This window comes from Pygocentrus nattereri, chromosome 23 (assembly GCF_015220715.1).
Source record: "Pygocentrus nattereri isolate fPygNat1 chromosome 23, fPygNat1.pri, whole genome shotgun sequence".
NCBI lineage: Eukaryota > Metazoa > Chordata > Actinopteri > Characiformes > Serrasalmidae > Pygocentrus > Pygocentrus nattereri.
The window spans coordinates 26,576,797-26,599,586 of record NC_051233.1 but is presented as its reverse complement, the minus strand read 5'-3'; the positions used below and the strand labels follow the sequence as shown (position 1 = coordinate 26,599,586).

General features: G+C 41.4%; 1 protein-coding gene across 2 annotated transcripts in view; it reads left to right on the top strand.

Annotated features, from left to right (window-relative positions):
• Nucleotides 1-8,035: 8,035 nt before the first annotated feature.
• The window catches only part of acaca (acetyl-CoA carboxylase alpha), a 57,679-nt gene continuing 42,924 nt past the window's right edge, over nt 8,036-22,790 (top strand). For both annotated transcript variants that reach the window (XM_017700151.2, XM_017700142.2), the window contains exons 1-14: nt 8,036-8,242; nt 10,580-10,829; nt 16,332-16,464; nt 17,098-17,236; nt 17,748-17,857; nt 18,074-18,155; nt 18,252-18,350; nt 18,892-18,998; nt 19,109-19,219; nt 19,353-19,562; nt 20,071-20,241; nt 21,529-21,690; nt 21,869-22,032; nt 22,460-22,610. In XM_017700151.2, coding sequence (XP_017555640.1) covers nt 10,609-10,829; nt 16,332-16,464; nt 17,098-17,236; nt 17,748-17,857; nt 18,074-18,155; nt 18,252-18,350; nt 18,892-18,998; nt 19,109-19,219; nt 19,353-19,562; nt 20,071-20,241; nt 21,529-21,690; nt 21,869-22,032; nt 22,460-22,610 — 1,860 coding nt within the window. In that variant the 5' untranslated portion in view covers nt 8,036-8,242; nt 10,580-10,608. The remainder of the gene's footprint in view (nt 8,243-10,579; nt 10,830-16,331; nt 16,465-17,097; nt 17,237-17,747; nt 17,858-18,073; nt 18,156-18,251; nt 18,351-18,891; nt 18,999-19,108; nt 19,220-19,352; nt 19,563-20,070; nt 20,242-21,528; nt 21,691-21,868; nt 22,033-22,459; nt 22,611-22,790) is intronic.

Genomic DNA, 22,790 nt, shown 5'->3' with positions numbered 1-22,790 from the left:
ACTGGATGCAAATTTTTGCAAGACCGCCCTACTTCAGAGCACCGCTGCGGCGGTAGCAAAGAGGTGAGGAGAGACCTGCCCCTGTTTCAAAGCTCTGGAGCTGTGGCCAGCAGGTGGATGGATGGTAAGATGACTTTATCACACTCTCTCCAGCCCGCCCAGGTAGCCTGACACCCCACTATCAGCCTGGGAGGATAGAAAGTTCCTCTGTGCTCTCTCTTGCTCTCTCTCCTCTGTTGCTCCAAACACTGCCACCCTGACACCAGAGAGTCTGTGCCATGTTTCGACCGTGTGAAATCTCACACTACCTGCTACTCAGAGGGCACAGGGCCTCGGCCGTGCTGGCACAGGCAACCGTGTCCAAGCTGCCCTGTTCAAGCACCATCTTATTCCAAACCTGAATGTTAATCAGTATACAAGACACCTCAAAACTGACCTCAGGCTAGCATAAGGACACCTTCTACCAACACCCACATGAGCAGCCTTCATCATCCACGTCCCAGAGCTACCATGCCACAAAGCACCTGTCTGTAATTTCCCCTCCATTCAGTATTTATCAGCCAGCCCCCTCTCTCTTTGCACCACTGCGAAGTCGGACGAAGGCTTTAATTAAACTGGAGCCGCACATCAAAAGCCACATTCAGGGCTGTCAATCAGCGTCTGCGGGACAGGGCTGAAACCAGAGTCTTGGTCACCCCCACCCCCCCAACCCCCCCCTTCTCATCGCAGCACAGCAGGACCGGCACCCTCTGCTCCCACTGTAACAGTCCGCCGGTCGGCAGGAACGTGTAACCGAAGTCACCCTGGAGTCATTGTGCTGGTTGTAAGCAATATGTTCCACTGTGTGACGGCCGAGTACATTAACACAGATTCTTTTCACTCTTGCGCCCTCGTTCCCCTACCAGTGCTTGTGTTATGAGCCGTTTGATTTTCAGGAACTCCCAGCCAAAAGCTGGTGGAGGTGTGATAGGGGTTCTTTGGCCACACCAGGGCCAACTGCAGGCCTAACGTTACTGCTGCCTAAACCATCTCGAATGCTAATCATGAATCAAGACTAGCAATGGCTGCGAACACTGGACTATAGCCATGACAAAAGTTTCTATCAAGTTCTTCTACAAAGTCACCTGAACTTACTGTGGTGCTTTCATCAAAATATAAGACAATTGAATTATGAAATTATCAAACATAAAGCTAATTTTGACACATTTATTGCAAAAATGGATGTGGAAAAAGGCCAAACAGGGTTCATAATTATCAATATAACACCAGGTATAGATTGTGGGTTGACATTTGGTTTACATTCAAAAGCAAATGTGTAGTAGTAAACTTTAAAATCCAAAGCACTAAATTAAACCTGTTAAATAATGAAAGTTTGCGCAGGTCAGATTAACTTCAGCTATTATTACAGGCACATTGGACTTTGCTGACCTCTAGTGGTAAAAATGATTCATTAAATAGAGTTTTTTTTAATGCTTTGCCAATAATGGCTCTGCATATTTTAATATTTTGTATGCACTAAGGCACATTTTAATCTCATTAATGTCTTGTTGATTACCTGATGATTTGAATCAGGTGTGTTTAGAGCACGGAAAATATTAAAATCGACAAGGGATGATGACTTCGAGGCCCGGGTTGTGCTCCATGTAGAACCATAAGTGCTCAAAGAACTATTTAAATGGTTATTTGCATGAACAAATGGTTCTTCATTATCATGGAATGGTAGTTTTATATAGTTCTTTAAAATCCTTTAAAAATGGTTCTATATAGCACCAAAATGTTTTTGGTGTGAGCTGAAGAATCCTTTCTGCTAAGACTGTAGCTGCAGGCAAGATTCCACACTTCTGCTCTACACAGTGCACCAAAATAACCAGCCAGATGTTTTAAAATACAAAAAGTACAGTATCTTTTGAGCAGTAGAGAAGAAATATCTAGACATCATATATGCTGTTTTTGGGGGCAGTTGTGGGCTGGAGGTTAGGGAACCAGCCCTGTGACCGGAAGGTTGCCGGTTTGATCCCCTCCGCTGACAGTCCATGACTGAGGTGTCCTTGAGCAAGACACCTAACCCCCAGTTGCTCCCCGGGTGCCGTGGATAGGGCCGCCCACTGCTCTGGGCAAGTGTGCTCACTGCCCCCTAGTGTGTGTTCACTAATGTGCATGTATGTGGGTGTTTCAATGCACGGATGGGTTAAATTTCACAGCGTGCAAATTCAATTAAATTCAATTCAAAATCACTGGCCAGTGATATCCAGCTGCTGTCCTGCACCAAGCTCCAGGCTGGGCAAAAGGTCAACTTGGGTTGAAGAAGCTCGTTAGCTTGTTGGCTAACTAGCTAGTGAGCTACTCAAGTTAACTTGCTAGCTAAAGAGTTGATGGAGCAGCTCACACGAACATTAGAAATAAAACAGTTATTAATATGCTTGGTTAAGTGGGCGCTAGCCAACATTCCATCCAGCTACCTGAAGAGTTGGTGAGGTAGCTTTAGCGTACCTTTAATGTTAGGTAAACACAAAGTTAAAGACAGTTATTTGTTTCTTTGTCTTCCAACACCGGCCAGCGTAATTGCTCCTTCAAAATAAAATGGTTAGTTCAGGGTTACTTACCAAACCACGTTAGCTGGGCCATATAGCAAGAGGATAGAGCTGATGGCAAAGCAGGTGGCCCACTAGCTTTTTGCTCATCGTTTTTTAAGGGGGTTTGCGGTGAAGCAGAGTATTAGACAAAATGCCACTCGTTTATCACTCATTTTTCACTTACAGTTCAATTTACTTATTTTCCCTTCCTGTCTTTATTTCGTTATTCTTTGTAAATTCGATTAGTAAATAATTTGAATCCAGCAAAACATCAGCAAAAATACAGTCAACAAAATGAATTTATGTTACGCCTAGTTATTCATTTTTTTCTCTCAATTGTTTGTAACATTTGTTTTAGTTTATTTTTCAAAGTAAAAGTCTCTGTGCACTTAAAATCTGTTTAACTGATTAAACACTAGTTAGACTTTGTACACAGGACAGTAGTTTTGGTGGTCTGAGGGTGGACCAGTCAGTGGGATGCCGGCCTTATCAAGCCAGCAGACTGATAAATACGTGCTATCTGGAAATAACATTTATGACTAAGATTTTAAGATATTAAGATTTTAAGTTGTGAAACATTGCAACTCATACTAACATACTAACTCAAGTAATGTTAATGTAAACTACTTTACCAAAGCTTTTGCTCACTCGGTCGCTACTTAGGTCGCTTGCCAGATAGTTGGCTAACTTCTGTCCGAGGTGGGGCTTCTTCAGCCAGTGTTGAGGTGTTGCCCTTCCAGGGGCTTGGTTTCCAGGGCTGCAGCCACAGGGCCATATTCAATCTCATAGATGCAGCGGTACAGACAGGCATGGCTGCTGAAACATGTTTAATTGTGAGGAGATGGTACGAAGGTGATGCAGGTTTCAAGTAAGTTACAGCAGTTCATAACAGAGCATATGTGATTATCATACTTTATTTTTGTCACGATTCTTTCAAAATATATTAAAATATGTTTTTTTCAAAATGTTCCACACTTGGTTGAACTTCACTTTAAGCAAGCAGGAGAATAGTCTACAGCTGTGAATGAATGTGTAGTATGTTTTTTTGAATGTGTAGCAAGTTGAATGTTTTTATGATTGTTTTTTCTGCTACTATTCATCATCATAATGTAATAACGTATACATACAGGTTGGCGTGTGCGTTTAAGAAAAGGTATAGAAAGCAGTTTTATGCTGAGAAGCTGTAGTATCATAATTGGGCACTGGATGTCAGTGTTGGCCTGTTATTCTCCTTTGAATGAATGGAAAATTCTACTGTTGTTGCTGTTGCTAGATGGTGGTCCCTCTAACCACTATGTGCTTAAACCAATGTGTAAACATATTACTAAATCATGGGCTTTGGATATACAAGGTAAACATCCCTGCTGATGAAATGTTGCCCAATCAGAGTTTCTAAACTCAGAGAACATTCTGAACATTAGAACATCTAATCCAGTGGTGTCCAGTTTTATCCGCAGACGGCTGGTGTGGCTGCAGGTTTTCACTCCAACAAAGCCGGAGGTCACCTGATGAAATGTTTGAAGACTAAGACCAACTGATTAAACGAGTAGAATCAGGTGTGCGTCAGCTCGTTTGGAGCGAAAATCTGCAGCCACACTGGCCCTTTGCGTATAAGATTGGAAATCCCTGATCTAATCGAAAAACCCAGCCGAAAAACCCAGAGAAACCATTACGTGCTTCTGCTGTTTCAGGATCTATTGTGATAAATTACAGCAGGATGCTTTATTTAGTATGTCAGTGTACTGACCAGTATTTCTAGGAAACTGAACAACTGCATGTTCTCAGAAAAAAGACAGACCACATATAGAGACCCAGTGAATAACAACAACCAGTGTATGGAAACTACATAAACATAGCATAGTAAGAGTTTACTAGCTTCTCTTATATCCCCTTATTGTCTTATTTTATTCATTTTTTTATAAAATAAAAATGAATAATAATAAGAAAACTGTAGTTGTGCTGTCTGTTTTACCTCTGGGTTCTAACCCCTCCCCTTTTGCCCACTCATTGTTCACTAGCAGCTCAACACAACATATATATATATATATATATATATATATATATATATATATATATATATATATATATATATATGCCCTGTGATAGACTGGCGACCTGTCCAGGGTGTATCCTGCCTTCCACCTGAAGACTGCTAGGATAGGCTCCAGCACCCCCCCGCGACCCTGACGGAGGAGCCGCTTAGAAAATGGATGGATGGATGGATGGATATATATATATAGCTGCTTTTTCAATGCATGGTAAAGCTTGACTCGACTCTACTTACTTTTACCTGCTAGTATGTTTTCCACTGCAGATTAATACCCCCTCAATGTAGCTGGTCATTATAGTGATGCCACGACTTAAAGGACAGCATTTGTGTTTAGCGCTTCTCTCTGACCGATCAGTAGTGTGCAGCGCTTTTACTTCACCTTTTGGTATCAGCTCAACCTCGATGCAAGTGATACCGAAAACAGTACCCAGTGCCAGGAACCTAACTTGCCTAAAGGAAAAACAAAAAAGGCGAGTCGGGTCAAGCTGGTACCATGCGTGGCCGTATATTTATTTTCCCTATAGGCATTTTACACAAAGAACAGTCAACAGTGCCTCAGCAAATCTGACAACATGTTTTAGTTTATGATATTAATTAAAACTATCCCAAGACCATTTTCATTCTGCAGGCAGAATGGCCACTGGGAGGGGGGGGGGGGCTGCAAGAAGATGCTACAAAATCACTGATCAATAGCTTTATATCAATAGTGTTCAATAGCTTTTTTTTTTTTTAATGTGGAATGACTGTTTAGCTGGTGAAGTCTGTCCGTTCCAACTCGAGTGAAATTCTGCGATACATGTACTGTATCATAAACTTTCTAAATCTACATTATGGTGTCATACAGTATTTTTTTGCCATGTTGCCCATCCATCAATGGTGTAGCTCATAGATCAGTGTAGCAGTATGTCTCAAACAGTACGTCAGATCATGAAATGTATCAATAGAACCTCATTCTTTTCTCTACTCACACCTGTTTTACTGTGGGCATGTTGAGTCAAGTAGCAGTTGAGAGAGATGAGGGTTGTAACATGTACCATAACGTAATACCTGCAATCATGCCAAGTTCAGGTTATGCAGGCTCCGCCAGCTTTCCAGCTCAGCTTCTTTAGGAGCCAACTCTGCTGCTTCCCTGCTGCTTCCGCTCTGTTGTGAATCATGGCTAATTTCTTTAAAAGAAAATAGTATTTTATTATTTTAGAACAGGGTCTGTTCCCTGCTTTATCTGCGGAACAGGTGCTGTCTGGCTGATTGCTGACCTTTAAACTGAGCTGTACCTGAACTCAGAACTGATGTTGCACAAATGCAGACTGATATTTCATGAACCTTCACCAAACCGTTTACCCAACAGTTGGATCTGAACGTGCTGCCTGCATGGCAGGTTAGCATGAACTCAGGTCAAGGTTGATTGCAGTTTATTAAATACTCCAATTCCAGCCAGTGGCATCAGCCTCGCATGAAAGATGGTGTGAATAAAAGGCTACCAGTGTTTTATTTCATAAGTTGCATGTTCATTAAGCCTTTATTGTATAGTAAGGCTTATTTTTCAGTAAGGGACTTCAGTGCAAACTGACTGAGCTATTCTTAGGATATAGAAATATGTAATAAAACGTTGGGCCTATGGGCAGGTCCTGGTCATTGAAGGGTTTAAAGAAATTAGTATCTGGGTGTCTGAAAATGCATCTAAAGTATTTAAGAGTTTTTAAGAAGTGTATCCGCCATGTAGCTCGATTAAAGAGAAAACAAACACAAATGAAAGGCCACTTCATGCTAATTGGTGCCTCCTGCCTTCCATGCAATGTTAACCATGTTAGCACGCTGGGCGTGTCTGTTCTGTTAAAGATGCACTATTAACAATTAAGTGGCTGATGTGTAGCTTCATTGTTATCTCAGTACTGTCTGAATGTATGAATGTTTAAACTAACTTCTTTGATCTCTCTGAGCAAATTGCTTATCACAGCCAAAAAGCTCCACAAGAACAAAATCATGTAAAACATCAGCCAAACATCCACACCTCCAAAGTTCTGCTTCTCACAATCCAGGACACATTCATGGGATGGCCAGTCCATTGTTGTCTATGTCTTGACGGCTACACATCCTTTCAGACCCATAGTCTTCTCACGGTGGAAGGTGGACAGAAAGACCTGTTTCAGATCTGGAACAGAAGTGTAGCTTGATTTGCTTTCTAAAGACAGAGGTTTCAAGTGCTGTTTATCTGATGGGGACGGTTTTGGTGGTCTGCGCTACAGGGGCTTGTGTGGTTATTAGAAGTCACATTTCTTCTGTATATTTTACTAATATTTTAAATATTTAATAAACTCCAGTTTTGGAAACTCCTGTTGTTGTTTTTTCTATATATATATACATATATGCAAAATAACAACTACCAAGTTGTGTGTTGCTGTCAAACACAAGGCCCAGAGGCCAAGTCAGGCTTGTGGCACAATGAGCTGCACTACAACCCCCAGCATGCACTGCTACATAATGTGTACTCTGACACCACTCACCCAATGACAATGTATAGCACAGTAGTTACAGCACAAAGGAAAAATGGCAGGTGTGTTATTCAAGCAAATAGACCGTTTAACAAAACCTACCTCCTGGGTACATTTAGAGAGGCCATCTATCTGTAGCTAATGTAGCCTAGTGTTTTATATAGACAGTTTCTTTTTCAGTTAAAGATGATTTTGAAGCAGTTCAGATATCCATGTAATATTTTTAAACATTAATGCCATTTTACTGGTTTTTAACATTAGTACATTTATGGCATTTGACAGACACTCTTATCCAGAGCGACTTACAATTTGAGCTTTTTTCATACAGGTAGGCGAAGGTGGTGTTAGGAGTCTTGCCCAAGGACTCTTATTGATGTAGTGTATGGGGCTTGAGCCCATGCAACAGCATAGAAGGCAGAGGTGTTACCACTACACTACACCAACCACCAGCCATTAGTGGTTGAGTTTTAACATTTTAACATTAGTGCATGAGTTTGACAGCCCTAAACTAGCGGATTCTTTTTCAGAGAAATGATTCAGTTACCCATGTTAAAAAGGAAATGATCCAGCTTTTCTGTCTGAAGGGAAAGTGGTGTCAACGTCACTGAATAAGAGAGATTTCTGAAGGGCTTGCGAGTGAATGACCTGTGCCTCCGTTTGTAAAGAAACAGTTCAGGTCAGTCGTTTCGTCTTTGCAACTTTTTAAACGACTTTTTTTTTAAACACAACGTGATGCACCTTTAATGCAAAACGGTTTTGCTGGAATCAGCCCATACCGGGCAGGAGCACGTGGACTCCGGCAACTCCTCCATTCACACCTTCTTTCCTAATTTGCATGTGTGAACCCGCCCCCCGGCCGGGGCGTGCGATCTGATTGGCTTCCCCATGCGGCGTGAGTCCGAACGGCCAAGGTCAGAGGTAGACGGCCAGAAGTAACCCCGCTTCTGTTTCGGCATCACGCCACCGTGATGTTGCTGTCAAAGGGGGCTGCGGAGTGAACGCCTCGGCGGACTGTGACAGAATAGTCGCCGCCGGAGGACTAGATATGCTATTAGCGCTTTAACGACATAGAAGAACAATCCGTCGGGATCAGCGCATCAGAATTGCTTGCCGACTTTTTTTGCACGGTAAGTGGATGAGGGGGCTGCGTTCCAATATGCGTACTCGTGCTCTAAGTAGATGCCTAGAATTCTGGACGGCGATTCGACCACTAGGTCCAGCAATGCGTGCTTGTGTTCTAATCAGAGTACGTAGCTGTAGCGTAACCTGTGGTGCCCATGGAGTCTCGTTAGCTTCATGCTAGTGCACACTGTTCTTGAGTTCTAGTCGCGACTGCGCTTCAGCTAAGTGCCCTAATTAGAACACTAGCGCGCACATTGGGACGCGCCCCAAGCCTATTACCGGGGCTAGCATGCTAGCTGGATGGTGTCTTTCCTCGCCCATCAGCGGCGTTATGCGGCAATGTTTAACACACCTAACCGCAGAATGTCTCCCCGCTGTGGCTTCTTTCACATGTAGCAGTGACTAGACAGCAGGACTGGAGTGACCGTGGAAGCTAATGCGCTCCTTTAGGATCTCAGAAACGACATAAACGTGATTTCTAAACGTTTGGCAGTAAAGTCGCGCTAAGTTAGCGCAGCTTATCTATTCTCTGCCTTTATCCGAGGCACCAGGACGTCACTGCTGTACGAATTAAGGTGGAACGGGGAGATTCAGACGAGATGCTTGTGAATAGGAAGCTGCCTGCTGTGCGTCTGTGTGGACGAGTTTGTCAGGTTGAGCAAGCGGGTTTTAACCTAAGGTGTGTCCGGCGATAGAGCCATTGTGTGTAGAGTGAGTTGGAAATACTGGTGTCATTAAGCAAACAGACAGTTTTTTAACGCAAGACGAGACTTTACTCATAAAAGCTCTCATAAAAACGGACACAGACTGACAGACAGCTGTCACCATGTAGCCCAAAGCCCGGTGAGTTAGTCGGTTAACCGGCTGGCCTCTCGTTAGCTAGCTGTGGGGTTGCTATGCAGAGTTAGCGTAAACAACCCTGAGGTAAAAGTGTCACTGCTGTGGAAAAATAACTCAATGTAGCTGCAAAATGAATGAAAACAAATACCAATAAATACGTGAAATAACTTGAGTGGAAAAGTATCAAGTAAGAAGAAACTCTTGAGCCTCTGAGAAACTAGCTACCCTAGCTACTGAGCTCCCACACCCAGCACCTGTTAGCACAGCACCTGAAGCTTTGGGGTAATGATCTTGTCTAATTTGGATCCATAATAAAGTAATAAAGCTCTAAAAGTGAGCAGCCTGAGCAGCAGCTAAGGTGCTAAACCAACAGAGCAATAAAAATAAACCCAAAAGGAATTGGGGCCTTAAAATTACTGACCAACATGGATCTGAGCGTAAAGTACACCTTTTTTCTTGGTTTCAGGTTTTTCAAGGCTTCTTTAGTAAAGGCAGTGGTTCTATTCATATCCGTCTATATCCATCTGTATAGAACCCATTCATGCTTAAATGGTTCTTTGTTGTGTTGTACGTGGATCTCTATAGCACTATTTTAAAAAATGGCCGATACAGTAAAAGGGTTCTTCTGTTGTTGCAAACTTGATATCATAACATATTTTCAAAAGTGGTTGTAATACACAGTATACACCACATTCATCCATCTGAAGAAGCATTTCACCAGGCGAAGAACCATGTACGCCTGAAATAGTTAAACACAGAACTCATGGATCTGAATAGAACCATTGCTGTGATCAGAACCCTTGAAGAACCAACTTTAAGTGATACTTTTTTAATCCCACAAACGGGGAATTTCCACCAACGCATTTAACCCATCCGTGAAGTGACACACCACATACACACTAGTGAATACACACACACACTAGGGGGGCAGTGAGCACACTTGCCCGGAGCGGTGGGCAGCCCTATCCACAGCGCCCGGGGAGCAGTTGGGGGTTAGGTGTCTTGCTCAAGGACGCCTCAGTCATGGACTGTCGGCACTGGGGATCGAACCGGCGACCTCAACTGCCCCATTTAAGTGTGTGGAATTTATTCCACTCAAATGCGCTGCAGATTAAATAACTACTGTTATTTGAAAATAACTATGAAAATGAAATTTTAGTTTAATGAGTTTACAAAAAGTTTTTCTCCCGGTAAGTGGAACTAGTTGTGTCTTAAAAAGCTGAAAAATACAATTTGCTGAATAATCTCTATGAATTTATAGGTCGAATCACGGTCCGTTATTGGAACGATGAATAACAGATGATGGTAGATTCCCAAATTATTGCCAGAACTTGGGTTAGAAGTCTTGAGCATGTCCGAGGGAAAAAAGGAATGGAACACAATAATAAAAAATTAAATAAACTCTTCAGTTTGAGCAAAATTGCAACTGGTAAAATATAAAAACAGGTGAAAATATCTCTCTCTCTCTCTCTCTCCCTCTCCCCCTCCCCCCATCTTTCCAGTGTTTGGAGCCTGCCAGTGTCGTCCGGCCATGGCAGAGCAGGACCCAGCTGTAGATAAGCCTCCGGCCGCCATAGCTTCTCACTTCACCATCGGCTCCGTGTCGGAGGATAACTCTGAGGATGAGGCTCTGGGCAAGTCAGAGCTGCCCACGGAGGAGAAAGAGCGTTCCCTCTCTCCGTCCTCTGTCAGCTCAGACAGCACTTATGAGATGGGATTTGAAAGCCTTGATGGGCCGTTGCACAACATGAGGTCAGTGAAGTTTCGGATTTTGTGGCATGTTGCAAGATGGAGCCCAGATTAACAGAAAAAATTAAAAAACTTAAACTACGTTTTAGGATTACACTGAAGGTGGAATTGGGTGGATTTGGGGGTTTTGGGACACACGCCAAAGGCCTTGGGTCATAAAACCATTCCTACAGATGGAGAGATATAGATGTGGTGGCTCAGCAAAATATTTGGACACTTTGACCGCTAGTAAACTTTAGCGAAGTTCTACAGATTGCTTCATAAAATGTTTAAGAAACTGATGGTAGATTCTTTGTATGGACGGAGCCTGGAGGTCAGTTCAAACTAGACTGCATTAAGGATTCTGCAAGGCACAGTGTGGGACCATTTATCTCACAGTGGCATCACTGATGACATCAAAACATCACTTGAAACTATAATTAAAAAAATAATTTCTTAAATGTTGGCCTGTTAGCTGATGAGACCGAATACATGAAGCCAACCCCTATAACAAAGCATTAGTGTTTTATTGTAACTTTTTTTTTTGCAGTTTTTTAGTATCATCATATGTTAAATATGATGAAGTATGAAAATGTGCATAACCTGTGAAATGCACTAATGTGGGAATCGTGGGACGTTACTAATATCCGATATTTTCATGTACATATCTGCCAATACCGATACGTAAACAATTACAAAATGCAGGAATTGGGATCAGCTCCACCTGGATTAGCATTATGGAGAAAGGTAATATTTATTTGAGGGTTACAAACGCAGTAAAATGACCAGCCCAGCGTTCACAGTCTGCCTAAACTTTCTACTCAGGGTGCAGTAATTATGTCATGAAAATTGGTTTGAAATGTCAGTCAAGCATCCACCTGGTGCTGGAAATATAAGCAGTTATCTGCCGATACAAGTATATTTCTGATATCATTGTGCATGTCTTGTTAAATAGAATTTGTTGTTGCAAAGTTGGCCTTTTTGGTTTTTCGCCAAGTGTGCTCTAAAGAACATTTCTAAAAAAAAAAAAAAAAAAAGCAACTCTTAAGAACATTTTTCAGGAATAACAAACATTCTCAACTTTTATTCCTAATTTGAACTCAAAACATAAGAAGAGAACAGTGAAGAACAAGCAAAGCTTTGTTTAAATAAATAAATAAATAAATAAAAACTGCCCTTGTGCCTGTCTGCATGTCATCACTGTTCTTGGCCCTCTGGTTCAGATTCATGCTTTGCTTGGAATTTGAATCGGCATGTCTGGTGTTTCGTCAGGTTTAAATCGCATTGTAAAAGTTCACTGTAGTTCAGTGCATAGTGAATAAGCGCAAGTCCAGTTCTCAGTTCTGTTAAGTTGTGTTGTTGATTTAAGCTGGTCGGAGTCTCCGGAGGAGCACACAACCTGTCCTCTTCTGAAATGATTGATTTTCCTTGTGGCGTATGGAAAAAATACCTGTAAATATGTCATTAGCGCATCTTATTATTAAGAGCATAAATAAGGACTTGATAGTTTTCTTCTCCACTTATTGAAACCCTGTTGATCTAAATGCAGTTTAAACAAGTGGCTGAAAGATTTTTATATTAAAATTGTGATTTGAGATGGCAAGGGTTGCAATCTTAATTATAGCCTGCATAATCAATGAGTTTGCCATAACAAGTTTGAATTGGGTCAATACAAGCAAGACTAACTAGCAGTCTGGGTCTGTTGTTCAGCATTCCTAAAAAATAGCTGCTCTGGTCTTCTTGGCAAAAAAAGCCTTTTTTGTTAGTTTTTTCTGGGGATTTTCCCCCCAGTTTTCTCCGTAATTTAGAATCCAATTCCACACACTAGCCTGAATCTGTAATGCACTGAAAATAATATCACATTTAAAATCACTTTAACTTTTTAATCACTTTAACAATATTTGTCAGAAAAATCTCAATTACACGTTTTCCTCAGATCTTTCAGCCTTGTTTAAACACTTATAAAGTTTGAGTGCTGATAAGTGCTGACACTACAATAAGGGGTATAAAATAAATGGGCTTGAGTCAAACTCCCTGGGTAACAGTCTTTGTAGTTTTGGAAGGAAAATCGGTGAGATCTAACCAGCGTTCAGTTTAACACCGGTTTAGATAATTGACATTATTTTGAACCATCAAAGAAAACGAGCTCCTTTATTTTGAAAGCAGTTTGAAAATCTAGGTGTTCCCAAACATTTGCTGCGTATGTCCAAGTGGACATGTGGAGGGCGGCGGTGTGAAATGGAGGATTGAGAGTGGCGAGTTCATGGAGGTGAAGTCTCCCTCGTTAGCCCCGTTCTCTGGTTCGCTGGTGTGTGTGAAAAGCCTTGGCTCGGTGTTTCTGCCCACAGTCACACAGGGCTTTTCTGTATGAGCAGGATTGCTGTAGCTGCAGCAGCAGCGCTCTTCCCCTCCCATTCACTGCCATACATCAGAGTCAAGCGCAGTACAGTTAGAGAGGAAATTGTGTACAGTACCAGCCAAAGGTGGTATTAAAAACGCGTTCTGTTTAGCCCACCTTTATATATATGCCTTCACATATATACGTATATGTGTTGTCAATACCTCCAAAGAAAGAGGTTTTTTTAAAATAAGTGTTTCTCATAGTCTAAATAAACCCAGACACATTCACTGATGTTGGGATCTGGACTCTGGGGTGGTCAGTTGATTGTTCTGAGAACACCAGCAGCTTCTTTGTTTGATTTGCAAGTTTTTTTTTTCTTTTCCTTTTCTCAGTAAGAGCTTCTTGACCGCTACATGTCCTTTCAGACCCGTAGCGCTTGAGTTGTCTGATGGTGAAATGATGAACAAAAACACCTGGGGATTTTTTCATGTCTGAAGAAAGAGTAGAACTTGATTTTCTCCTCTGTCTCACGAATGAAAGCTTTAGGTTCATCACTTTTGCACAGCACCGTAGATTCCCCTGTTGCAGGAGCCGTGATAAAGCTGATGGAACTGCTGAAGCTTTTTGTTGATAATCATTTGTATTGTTTTTATATACCGACATTTCATCTTGTAAAGGTAATAGAGCTTTTAATCTGCATGGCTCATAACAGATGGTTGTGCTGAGTGAAGAAAGACGAATGCATATGTTGTGGGAGGCCAGCAAATGGTGCTGAAACTGCCACTGAGAGACAATAGGATCCACCTTCTCATGTGCTGCTTTCCTATTGGTTGGGAGGAGGAGCTGTTGAGCGATTGGAGGAAATGTGAGCAGTTTTTTCCAGAGAGTGTGGTGGCGTGTATGGTGGGGGAAGGCATGTGCTAGTGGGCCGGTGATGATGTAACCACGCAGTGTCAGGCCATACAGAATTCAGCCAAACACATGCATGCGCACCACAGCGCCGGCTCACATTCCTGGAGGATCGGGCAGATTTTTGTCTTTTCACGCCCTGCCTCCTCTTCCCCCTCCTTGCTATGTGTGTGGTACAGGCTCCCCAACCACCCTGTAAAATGGTTTCTAGGAAATGACGCTTTAGCTGCTGTAATCAGAGCTGCAGTTAAAAATCACAGCAGCAGGCAAACGGATGCATTGGACCAGCAGAAGAGCTACAATATTTGCTATGATGTGTAATACGCTGGATGGTTTGTACCAATATAGACTAGTTTTTAAATGTATAGTTTTCTTTTTACCCCAAATGTAGTCATTTAACGAAGACATTTAGTGTCTGAGGTTTTCTTCTTTAGTTTTACACTGAAGCTGTGCAGCTAGTGTAGCTAACAAGTAGAGCTGTAATGCAGTGATTAATGATTAAAAACAATTTTACATCAGTCAATACAGCTGATATCATATCAGTGCTCCTAACACATCGTGGAACCTTATTTCCCTAGTTAGCGCTGTGCAAACTACAGGCCTAAATCAGACTACAAAACTCACCACTCAGTACTCTGTCCATGAAATTTCTACATAAAAACTGCCTGTTTAATTATAAGAGATAAAGAGAGGTTGGAAATGGCAATGTAAAAATCTCTTATGTCTATTTTTTCATACGTGGACTCATACGTGGACCTCAGGGGGTAAAAAAAAAAAAAAAAAAACCCTACATAATACAAGAAAAATGTAGGATCAGCCTATGAAGTAATCTCAAATAGACCGGTTTGTGTAGTTTCTGGGAACATTGCTTTACAACTCTTGGCTTGAAGCAAGTATGTGATGATGTAGGCATTCGAGTTGCGCAGTACTAATTGGTGCAGTAGAAGATTCCATCACTTGTTATCTACAGTGTTGTAGTTCCAGTGAGTAACTAAAGAAACACACTTCAGACACTTTTGGCTTGGTGTCATGACTGAGAGTTACCTGTAACTGCAGCGTTGAGCAGGAGTCCTTTTACGGTATCAGAATTCCATTAAATGCCTATCTGTATCCCTCTGTATTGATGTTGACATTCTCATGGGAAAAACAGCCCCATAGTAATGAAGTATGTGGAAAACTGTCTGTACAAGTGTTCCCGGCTGTGATGGATGTGGCCTTAATTATCACTTCGCTACGTCTTAAGCCCTTATTGGAGTGTTCATCATTAAATCCTGCTGCACTGTAGCCCTGAAGTTATTAAATATATCACTAGTGTCGAAACAAAACCTTGTATCTCCAAAAGACAAAGGAAGAAACATAGTTTAATGTAAGTCAATGGAACCAGAATTTTTTCCAGGTCATTTTGGGCCGTTTCTTTTGGTCCATACATTTCTTGATGAAAACATGATGTGAGGATAACAGGCATTTTCAAATTATGCCCAAAAATGGAGATGCAAGGTTTTGTTCTGACAGCAGCGATATACATATTTAATATTCACATGCCGCTTGCTCTATACAATGGAAAACATGGTTCCAGTTGTCTTGCTACAATGGCAGGTCAGATCTCATTGTCTAGTGACCCTGCCGTAAATGTAAAGTAATGCAAATCGGTGTCTGACACCATGATTGGCTGGCTGTGGACCAATAATGGATTTATTATTTTGCCTGACCTACCATGGAGCATCTAATGGAGAGCTTTGAGTGTGTCTGCAGGGGGTCTGTGTAAAGGGTCACCACATTGCAAAAATCTCATGATAATATTACAGTGTTAAGTTTTGTGAAATATACATTTGCAGTTATTCATTATTTTATTTGAGCCGTGTTAAAGACTAAGAGGCAAACTACTCTACATTATATAAGAATGAGATTTTTCAATGCTTTTAGAAACATAAAAAATAACCAATTTTTCCTTAAATAACCCATGTTTTCTGTAGGACATAGTCTTATTATAAACTATTACATAGTTTAAATGGAGTTTATTTGTTAAGTTTTACAAGGGACAGTTGAGCTAAAAACTAAAAGACCAGGTTTCTGTCAGTCCTAACTAGGATAGTTTAATAAAGATATTGTAATTTTCTCAAATGAAGGCCTTCTGAAGAGTTCACATTTTTGCTGTTTTCCAACTCATGATATATAGTGACAAAGAGAAAAATGAGGACCACGTAGTGAGGACTGGTTTTAGAAGCACTGTGCTCGGCTAATGTAAACTGTGTTGAATTTTCCTTTTTCTCTTCGAGGCCTAGTATGTCAGGGCTGCACCTGGTGAAGCAGGGCAGAGAGCGCAGACGTATAGACCTACAAAGGGACTTCACCGTGGCCTCCCCTGCTGAGTTTGTCACCCGCTTTGGAGGAACTAAAGTCATCGAGAAGGTAAATCGGACCACCACAGTGTGTCCAATGAGCTTTCAGCATAAAAATCTGATGTTTACTAGATTCATTTTGCCCTGGAGCTGTGTTGTTAATATTTAGAAAAAAATGCAGACTTTACAATTTCTGCCTCTACTTCCAGTTCTTATTATCCACGTTATTCTTGTAGAAAATTTGAGACACTAAATATGTTTGAAATTGATGGTCGGTCAGTCAGTCAGTCAGTCAGTCAGTCAGTCAGTCAGTCAGTCAGTCAGTCAGTCAGTCAGTCAGTCAGTCAGTCAGTCAGTCAGTCAGTCAGTCAGTCAGTCAGTCAGTCAGTCAGTCAGTCAGTCAGTCAGTCAGTCAGTCAGTCAGTCAGTCAGTCAGTCAGTGAAAATGTGAAATGAATGTGCTGTTGTGGCCAAATAATTTAAAAGCTAATGGTGGCCAGTTGGCATGATGGTTTAATTACGCTTTCTTTTATTGTTAGCAATGTTAGTTCAGTAATGCATAGTCCAGTTATACAGATCTGAGGCCAGCCACATCCTGCGTATGTGACATCGGCCAAAGCTGTAAATTAGCACTTCCACTCTTAATAAATAGATAAATGCATTTTTAACATCCTTAATGTAAACACACATTTTGACATTGTAGGTGCTCATTGCCAACAACGGCATTGCTGCGGTCAAGTGTATGCGCTCCATCAGGCGCTGGGCTTATGAGATGTTCCGGAATGAAAGGGCCATCCGCTTCGTCGTCATGGTGACCCCCGAGGACCTGAAGGCCAATGCAGGTCATTAAAGAATTCTAACTGAAATATTATGCCATTCATAAAACTCATGAAGAGGCATTTTAATAATATGTTCTCCTTTCTCCAAGCCGTGGCAAAGTATGTGGTTAAACAAGCAGCATTTCAGTGGAGACTGGCTTTGTTCTGGCCTAATTAATAGAGAAAGAGGCTCTGCTCAGTGAGGTGGAAGCTGGAGAAGTGCTTCAGTGGATGAAAAGATGTTCAAATATGTTGACTGTCTTCTGTCACTGTTGTATAATCATATTTTTTTAAACACCATTTGCACTTTATGCTTATTTTAAGTTGAGTTGACCAATAAAAAAATCATGCAAATTACTTGACATTGTACATTAATGTACACAACTTTTTTTCTTTCTCCTAATAAGTTACCGTTTTGGAGATATGAGGTTTTGCTATGACAGAAGCAGCATATTACTGGGTATAGAGAATATGATTTTATTCCTTTAAAATGTTTTGAAATATAACGAAGTTATTTCATTGGTGATGTCCACAGAATACATAAAAATGGCTGATCATTATGTACCCGTTCCTGGAGGAACCAACAATAACAACTACGCCAATGTGGAGCTCATTTTAGACATCGCCAAGAGAATTCCAGTTCAGGTACTTATGACGTTTTATTCATGAAGATTGATTTATAAAAGCACAATTACACTACACTGTACATTTTACTTTTACTGTAAAATGCTAATAAGTAAAAGTAACATTTACCAAAATATCTGTCAAGGTTGTTGAGCTTTGATGCCTGTTTTGCAGATGTGTATTGCATGGTTAACATATTTTAATCCAATTTGTTCTTCAACCTTTTCATTGCTTTAGGCTGTGTGGGCTGGTTGGGGTCATGCATCGGAGAACCCAAAACTTCCTGAGCTGCTTCACAAGAACAGCATTGCCTTCATGGGTTCGGCTCCTCAAAATATAACTGTTCCACCTGTATATGAGCTTTTTGTGTCATGTTGGTTGTAACACATCCGTTCTGGCTGTTCTGAAATCTCAGGTCCTCCCAGCCAGGCGATGTGGGCTCTAGGAGACAAGATTGCATCTTCCATTGTGGCACAAACCGCTGGCATCCCAACTCTACCATGGAGCGGAACAGGTCTTCAAAGCTCATCCTTACGCACCCTGAATAAAAGCAAATGGCAGTCCACTAAATCGGGCTGCATGATATATTTCTGTTGTGATGCTCCTTTCAATCTATAAAAAACACAGTGAGGATAAATAGTTCTAGAATGAATTAAAGATTTGCATCATTTTGACCAAAATGAAGATGCTTTACATGAAGACATTTGGACATGTCACTGGTCACTGGTCAAGCTCCTCACATCACAATGTACATAAAACACTGGTTAGAGGGCCCGTTTGCATATTCCTTTCCCTCTTCAGTATTGGTGTTCTTTAAGGCCAGTATCATGATTCTGATTAAAAACGAGATATTTTTCTGCCCCATCACCCGCACGAATGTGCTTATGTAGCTAACAGACAAATAAAAGTGAGTGGAGAACTGTTTAGCAAAATTAGCTGTTTAGGGCTACTGATGTTAAACACTACTGTGTAGTTCAGAACTAGCTTTAATTGGATGCCCTTAGAATGAACGCAGATGAGTCAGTAGATATTAATGTCTCTGTGTTCTCCTACAGGACTAACTGTGGAGTGGTCAGAAAATGACCAGAAGAAGCACATCATCAATGTTCCACATGACCTCTATGAGCAGGGCTGCATCCAGGATGTGGAGGATGGTCTCAAGGTACTAAACATTGTCACCAGCAGTGACCATCGTGCTATAGTACTTCTTGTGCTCTTCCACTGTTAGCCCTTAGCTTCTAGCATATCTCAGCAGTTCGATTTTCCTGGCAGGCTGCAGAAAAGGTGGGCTATCCCGTGATGATCAAAGCCTCAGAAGGGGGAGGAGGAAAGGGTATCCGCAAAGTCAACAGTGCTGATGACTTTCCCAACCTCTTTAGACAGGTCAGTGGGCATCTGAAATCGAGATCTAACCAGGAACCTCTGCACAACAATGTTTGCGGGAACCCAGCTGCTGTAATACTATATGCAATAAATCTTAAAATCTAATGTTTCTTGGCTAATTGTCACATTCCAGGTGCAAACAGAGGTTCCCGGCTCCCCCATCTTTGTCATGCGTCTAGCTAAGCATGCACGCCATCTGGAAGTGCAGATCCTGGCTGATCAGTATGGCAATGCCATCTCCCTCTTTGGAAGGGACTGCTCTGTACAGCGCCGACACCAGAAGATCATAGAGGAGGCCCCTGCCACCATCGCCACCCCCGATGTGTTTGAGAATATGGAGGGGGTATGTGGCCACAAATCTTACCACAGTACAATTTGGTCTATCATTTTAATATTAAATTATCAATTATCAATATCGACGCCGTATGGAGAAAAAAAGCACGCAATGGCTAAACATAATAGCTGATAGCTGTCTCTGTGGTTTATACTGTTGTAAGTGAATGGCTAGATTTCTACTCCTTTACTGACTAGTGAATAAAAGAAACATCATCTGCTGTACTGAAGTAAAATAAAAGTTATGGAATATTTTATAAAGTATATGGGAAAAAATATCCCCTGTACAGGTTGTGGTAACATATTTTTACTTAGAAAATCAACAAAACATGCATTTTTATGAACAACTGTATGTATCCACTGTAGAAAAATGAGTTTCTTTTTAAATGGAAGGAAAAACTTTTTTTTTATGGTTTGCTCCTACATTACTAGTTGATCATGCTGCAAAGTGCTTAAAGCAGCCAAAAGGAACAAATGCCTTACTATTGTGCCTTTATGTTGTTTTGTGTTTCTCCCAGTGTGCAGTGAAGCTGGCTAAGATGGTGGGCTATGTGAGTGCAGGCACAGTGGAGTATCTGTACAGTCAGGACGGCAGTTTCTACTTCCTGGAGCTGAACCCACGTCTGCAGGTGGAACATCCCTGCACCGAGATGGTGGCAGACGTCAACCTTCCTGCTGCCCAGCTGCAGGTGTGTTCTCTGTTCTGGTGGTGGTGTTTTTTTGTTTATTGATGTTTTGTATGTTTAAGTTGTGCGTATGTATGTGTTATGGTGAAATGTGACGCATACACAGCGCTCAGACTTGCCACCTCATTTCTCCTGACACCCAGCATTAGCCTTAAATACCTCTGTCTCCACAGCAGCCACCAGAGTAGAAGCTTTCCCCATGCACTCATACAGTCTGTGTAGTATGTAGGTCACTCAGGCTGCTGCTGAGGACAGTGGGCTACAGGGCCAGCCTGTGTGGGGGAAGGGTTAATGCTCTTACACAACACACTTGGAGACTGCTGCACAGACAGAGAGAAAGGAGGGATTGCATAATACGGTGAATGAATAAGAAGGAAAAAAATACATGAGAGGAGTAGCCCGCTGCATTTTTATGTGTACACTACCATAACGTGCTTGAATTAACTTATTGTATTTTAAAAACATTTTATTCAGTAAGAGCTTTTGCAGAGGTATTATAGTGGGAGACAGGAAGATGATAGTCAGACTAGCATCCATGCTGGAGAACAGCTCCCACCCCATGCATGAGACTCTGGCAGCACTAGGCAGCTCCTTTAGTCACTGGCTGCTTCACCCCAAGTGTGTGAAGGAGCACTTCAGCAGGTCCTTCCTTCCTGCTGCTGTTAGACTGTACAACCAGCACTGCTCCCAGTAGAACCTCCTCCATCCCCATTAGACCTCACACACCTACAGAACATATCGTGAATTGATCACCATTTCCCCTGTGCAATATAAATCAACACTCCATTTGCAATATATTTTCTAAAAATATAGTGTAAATATTCTTGAGCTTTCTATTAAATTGTTTATGTTGTAACTCCTCACCATCCCATGTGTGATATAAACCAGTATATCACAGTATATATCTTATCATAAACTGTAATAAAACTGGATAAAACAGAAGTCATTTAAATTTTTTTATTTAACATTTTAGGTGTTAAGTGATAAATATTATACTGCAGTCAAGAATTTATGCTCATTTCTTGTCACATATTCTGCCTTGAGATTTAATCACCATGTTTGAAATATGAGGTGTTCTGGATAATTTTATTATAACTTTATCCTTGATGTTATTCAGCTTTCTCAGTCATTTAGCATCATTCTGAATGCCTTTAAATATCTTAATTTTGTACAGCTTCTTACTAATTATTTTAGGAATCAGTATTATTTTGGATTAAATAATTTATCTGTGTATTTACTCCACTTGGTAAGTTTTATCTAAAGCTTTTGTTTATGTTAATGTATTTTCAGATTGCCATGGGCATCCCTCTTCACCGCATCAAGGACATCCGCATGCTGTATGGTGTGCAGCCATGGGGAGACTCCCCAGTTGACTTTGAAGGACTCTCTACCACCCCCTCTCCACGAGGACATGTCATTGCAGCCCGCATCACCAGTGAAAACCCAGATGAGGTATGTTAGCGACATGTCTTGGTCTCATAAATTTGGCGCTGAACACATAATGTAGTTTCTATAGGCATTTTGTGCATCCCATAATTAAAAAGCTGGATGTGGAAAATTATTCAAAGATTTAAGAACTGTATAATAATGTGTATGTTGTTCTACCTTGACTTCTTGTCTTCTGTTTCAGGGATTCAAGCCCAGTTCGGGGACGGTACAGGAGCTGAACTTCCGCAGCAACAAAAACGTGTGGGGCTACTTTAGCGTGGCAGCCGCTGGCGGACTGCACGAGTTTGCCGACTCTCAGTTCGGACACTGCTTCTCGTGGGGCGAGAATCGTGAGGAGGCCATCTCGTGAGTACATGCACACCGTCCAGCAACACCCTGGCTGCGTCCAGAAACTTTTCTTATTGCTCCTGTCCTACCCTTCCCTTCCTACTGCTCCCGTCCTCTAGTGCCATATTGTTTACTCTATACACTGCAGTGTTACAATGAATCCTTGAGTTTTATCTCAAACTGATGATTACAAGCCTATGTAGATTTGTGGAATCCTACTGGTGCGGCTTTCCTATTTCAGTGATGCACATAAAAGCAATTTGAGTTTTCATAGGTCCCATTGTAGAGAATCAGTTAAAGACAGCTTTATAATGACCAACAGAAACCCTGTTCATGATTTACATTGCAAACTCAGCAGATTAATCTGCAAATTAAGCAGTAGCCCTACTTTAAAAAAGGTATTTTATTTATTTATTCATTCATTGACTTATTCATTCATTCTCAGGAACATGGTGGTAGCTTTGAAAGAGCTGTCCATCAGAGGAGACTTCAGGACGACAGTGGAGTATCTCATCAAACTGCTGGAGACAGAAAGCTTTCAGCACAACAGCATTGACACAGGCTGGCTGGACAGACTCATCTCAGAGAAAATGCAGGTGCAGATGGACAGTCCGACACTTATTCTAAATTAACATTTGTCGTGTCGTGGAGAATCGTAAAAAAAAAAGTTTTTGATTTGTGAAATGTTGCTTCTTTGAATGTGGTATCTGAAGAAAAAGTCATGCACCGTGATTTGAGCAGTAGGATGGCAGAGTAGCTGAGATTCGTTTCTTTCT